Source organism: Pterocles gutturalis, unplaced genomic scaffold (genome assembly GCF_000699245.1).
Source record: "Pterocles gutturalis isolate BGI_N339 unplaced genomic scaffold, ASM69924v1 scaffold4043, whole genome shotgun sequence".
Classification (NCBI taxonomy): domain Eukaryota; kingdom Metazoa; phylum Chordata; class Aves; order Pterocliformes; family Pteroclidae; genus Pterocles; species Pterocles gutturalis.
The window spans coordinates 4,787-7,957 of record NW_010117772.1 but is presented as its reverse complement, the minus strand read 5'-3'; the positions used below and the strand labels follow the sequence as shown (position 1 = coordinate 7,957).

General features: G+C 60.8%; 1 protein-coding gene across 1 annotated transcript in view; it reads left to right on the top strand.

Moving 5' to 3' along the window:
• Positions 1-102: 102 nt before the first annotated feature.
• The window catches only part of MMP28 (matrix metallopeptidase 28), a gene marked incomplete at its 5' end in the record, with an annotated part of 3,742 nt that continues 673 nt past the window's right edge, over positions 103-3,171 (top strand). The window contains 4 exons of the mRNA XM_010075903.1: positions 103-324; positions 991-1,236; positions 1,683-1,832; positions 2,328-2,495. Coding sequence (XP_010074205.1) covers positions 103-324; positions 991-1,236; positions 1,683-1,832; positions 2,328-2,495 — 786 coding nt within the window. The remainder of the gene's footprint in view (positions 325-990; positions 1,237-1,682; positions 1,833-2,327; positions 2,496-3,171) is intronic.

The window sequence follows — 3,171 nt, the reverse complement described above, 5'->3', positions numbered from 1 at the left end:
TTCTCTGGGCAACCTGGGCCACTGCCTCCACCCAGGTAGCCCCCAGGTAGAAGAACAAGTCTGTGTCCCCACCGTGGTGCTGAGCTTGCCCCTCTTTTGCAGGCGAGAGGTGGTACAAGCGGCACCTGACGTACCGGGTGGTGAACTGGCCGTCCTACCTGCCGCAGCACGAGGTGCGCTTGGCCGTCAAAGCCGCCTTCGAGCTCTGGAGCAACGTGTCTTCGCTGGTATTTTGGGAGGTGCAGGATGGCCCAGCCGACATCCGCTTGACCTTCTTCCATGGGGACCACAATGATGGACTCAACAACGCCTTCGATGGACCAGGTGCTGGTCACTTCCCCCTTGTAAGCTTCTCTTTTACAACGTGGGCTCTTCCCTGGCAGGGAGGAGGGCTGGGGCGGCCACGGGCTGGGGTGATGGAGGTGAGGCTCTGCCCTGGCAGTCCTTCTTAATGAGGACATCTCCCAGTTTGCACCAGTTTGCTTTCTGATTTGGGGTCCTCACTCCCAATTCTGCAACTGGGGTCTGCCAGTGAGGTGGTTGAGAAGGTCGTGATAGGATCATGCTGATGGCCTTCCAGGAGCCCTCCCCACCCTGACGGCATCCTCCAAACTTGAGCTCATTCCTTCCAGCTGAGCCTTTCTGCACGGTGCTATCAGACATGCTCAGGCTTTCTCTCTCCTTGAGCCTTTGCCCAGCATGGGTCACGGCAGCGGCTCTAGTCCCTGGCTTCAGCCCAGGGCAAGAAACCAAACTCATAAACCACAGAGTAGACAACCCCCCCCCAGCACTCAGGAGTGAAGGCGGAACTGGTTTGGGTTGCACTCGTGGTGGGAAGCTGCTGTTCTTGCTCAGGAGACCTCCTGAATAGCTGAAATTGGTGCATATTTAAGCAAACCAGAGCTGCATGTGCTCCCCTCACCCCTCCTTGGCTTGCAGGCAAGGTCCCCTCCTGCCCCCCTCCATCCATGATGGCTCTTGTGTCCCCAGGAGGTGCCTTGGCTCACGCCTTCTTCCCCCGGCGCGGAGAAGCCCACTTTGACAGCGCCGAGCGCTGGTCCCTGCGCAGCGGCAAAGGGCGCAACCTCTTCGTCGTGGTGGCCCACGAGGTGGGTCACACGCTGGGGCTGGAGCACTCCCCCGTCAAGAGCGCCCTGATGTCTCCTTACTACAAGAAGCTCAGCAAGGATTTTGTCCTCAGCTGGGATGACATCTTGGCTGTCCAGAATTTGTACGGTGAGCTTCCCCGAGCATCCCTGGGTTCCTCCAGGGCTGTTCCCTGGGATGGAGAGTGAGGAGCAGGGATGGGAGCAGGGACGGGAGCAGGTCCCTGCAAGGGGAGAGGACTACGAGCAAGGGGTATGGTGGGGAAGGGCCCTGTACCTTGGTGGTTGGGGAGGAAGATGCCGTGGGGCACGTGGGATGGGTCCCAGCTCCTCCAGGGCAGGGATGGTTGGACTTGCCTCCTGCTTGTTTGCAACTAGGGAAATGTTGGTGCATGGTTTTTGGGGGCTCCAAAGGGTCTTTGCCACTACCAGAGAGAGGGGAATGGGAACCAGACTGTGGGACAAGGAGTGTTGGGAGCCCTGGGAGGCTCCCCAGCCCTGTTCCCACGCAGTGCTCTGGGGAAAGCCACGTCCCTGCCCCTTCTCTGTGACTCACCAGCCCTTGCTCCATCCTAGGGAAGCCCTCCAAGGGCTTGGCCATCCAGCTCCCAGGAAAGGTCTTCACTCACTTCCAGGACTGGAGTTCGGACCTTTCCGGCAGGGACCGGCAGCAGCGGAGCCTCAGCGCCTATTACTGCCACTCCTTCTTCGACGCCATCACTGCTGGTGGGTGTTGGCCGGTGCAGCCCGCTCCCGAAACACACCCCCCCGGCCCTTGCCCCACCACTGCGGGATGAGTTCCAGCGGTGGGAAGGGTGGGTTTGGCTGGTCCACAGCCCCATGAGTGCTCCCGGCGCTGGTGGCATCACTGATGCCCAACGCTGATGTAGAGTGGAGCATCTTGAGGACCCAGCAATGGGTTGGGGTGTTGAGAGAGTGGGAGACATCCTAAAACTTGGGCTGGGACAAGGATTATTCACTGTGGGAGCTCAGCCAGGAAAGGTCGTTAGTGGTTAGGTGGTGTTGGGTTGATGGTTGGACTTGATGATCCTTGAGGTCTTTTCCAACCTTCATGACTCTAGGATTCTGTGATTCTATGAAAACCTGAGTGTCCCCGAAGCCCCTGAAATCTGTACGGGGAGGAGAGGGGAAGCGGGGAGTGGTGGCTGGGAGGTGGGATGAGGTTTCTCACCCAGGACCCCCCCTCACTCTGCCCCACAGCCGCGGATCACACCCTCTACATCTTCAGGGCCAGCCACTACTGGTTGGTGCCGGCGGGCGGCAATGCCAGCGACCCGCAGCCCCTGCAGACACGCTGGCCTGGCCTCCCCACCGGCATCGACGCTTGCGCCTGGTCCCAGCTCAGCGGCAAGTTTTACTTCTTCAAAGGTAGGTGAGGCACCAGCTGTCCCGGAGGGGCTGGAGAATCCTGGCCATGTCCCCTGTCCCCAATTGCTGGTCCCATCCCAGTGCAGAGCTGGGGCATCGCTGGGTCCTGGCTCTGCTAAAACCCGCCGGAGCCCTGGGTTAGCCGTATGGCCTTGGGTGTATCCCGCATCCCCCCCTCGTGCCTCAGTTTCCCCATTCGCCCATCCAGGAGAGCAGCGCTCACCCGTGTTTGGAAAGAAAACAAGACACATCCAATCCTTTGGGGTCTTTGGGGGGAATGCATCCCCACGGATGCGTGGCCACGGGGGAGCTGGGACAAATGCGGCGTTTTTGTGGTTCCCTGAATGGGTCTGGGGACTGAGCGGCCGTGGGGAGCTGAAATGCCATTTGCACGCTGTCCGGCAGCACGCCACAGCCGGGTGGGTAGGGGAAGGTCAAACCAGGCAGCCCGGCTGCCAGGGTCAGCCCCAGCTTTTAATGGAAACCAGTCGCCGGCTCTGCAGAAAGGGGCTTTGTTGCTGCAGCTGGGGAAGAGCCAGCAGCCCCTCGCCCTCCCCAGCCCTCGGCCGCTCCCTCCCTCCCTCCCCGGGGCTGGGTCAGGCTGGGGCTTGTGAGCAGAAAGGGGCTTTTGTCTGCCTGCTTCGTGGGGACGGGGCTCTGTGGGGACAGGGCTCTG